Source organism: Gavialis gangeticus, unplaced genomic scaffold (genome assembly GCF_001723915.1).
Source record: "Gavialis gangeticus isolate Ggan-Ray unplaced genomic scaffold, GavGan_comp1, whole genome shotgun sequence".
In the NCBI taxonomy this organism is placed as follows: domain Eukaryota; kingdom Metazoa; phylum Chordata; order Crocodylia; family Gavialidae; genus Gavialis; species Gavialis gangeticus.
In genome coordinates this window covers 28,378,795-28,379,486 of record NW_017729034.1, presented here as the reverse complement: position 1 = coordinate 28,379,486, position 692 = coordinate 28,378,795, and the positions used below count along the sequence as shown (strand labels likewise).

At 38.3% G+C, this 692-nt stretch overlaps 1 protein-coding gene across 2 annotated transcripts in view; it reads right to left on the bottom strand.

Annotated features, from left to right (window-relative positions):
* The window catches only part of BTBD9 (BTB domain containing 9), a 370,623-nt gene that overhangs the window by 144,166 nt on the left and 225,765 nt on the right, over window positions 1–692 (bottom strand). For both annotated transcript variants that reach the window (XM_019526983.1, XM_019526984.1), the window contains exon 9: window positions 118–307. In XM_019526983.1, coding sequence (XP_019382528.1) covers window positions 118–307 — 190 coding nt within the window. The remainder of the gene's footprint in view (window positions 1–117; window positions 308–692) is intronic.

The window sequence follows — 692 nt, the reverse complement described above, 5'->3', positions numbered from 1 at the left end:
ATAATTGCTAACAAGGGTATGTGCAGTTCAAAGCTGATTCAAAAGAATGCAACAGTACCTATCAGGCTACTTAAGTTTCACTGCTGCTATTATTTGAGAGAAAAAGATTCCTCTTACCGTATTGATCCAATCATGTAGGGCTGTGCTAGCTGTACCACGATAGCACCGCTGCCTAGCTGATGGCATGTGTATCCGGAATCCCAGTCATAATTTTTTGTATCTCCATTCAGCAACGCATTACGACTTCGACTTACACCCTCAATCACACTGGCGCATTCTGCAATTGTTGCAACATTCTCAGCTGGAACTGTGAATTTAAACAGAAAAGCCATATATTGTCATGTATGCAGCAAGCACATTTCCCAGTAATAATAATTTTTATTTATGCTGAAGAAAAAGCACAAAGTTATTGCTAAACAGAGGAAGATGTGAATCTGCTTCATAGTGCAGATTAAAACCAAATAAACCCATGCATTACAAGGCATTTTTCTACAGAACTGTGTCCATATGATTTAACAAATAGTTTCTTTCCTGAGTAGTGTGAAAGTTCTTCATTTTAGAGCTAGGTGGGAAATGGATTTCCTGTCCCACAAAAATTGTAATGTTAAAAGTATTCCCATTCTGCACCAGGATGAAATGAAAACCACTGCAATATTTCATGAACACACACACACACACACACACACACACAC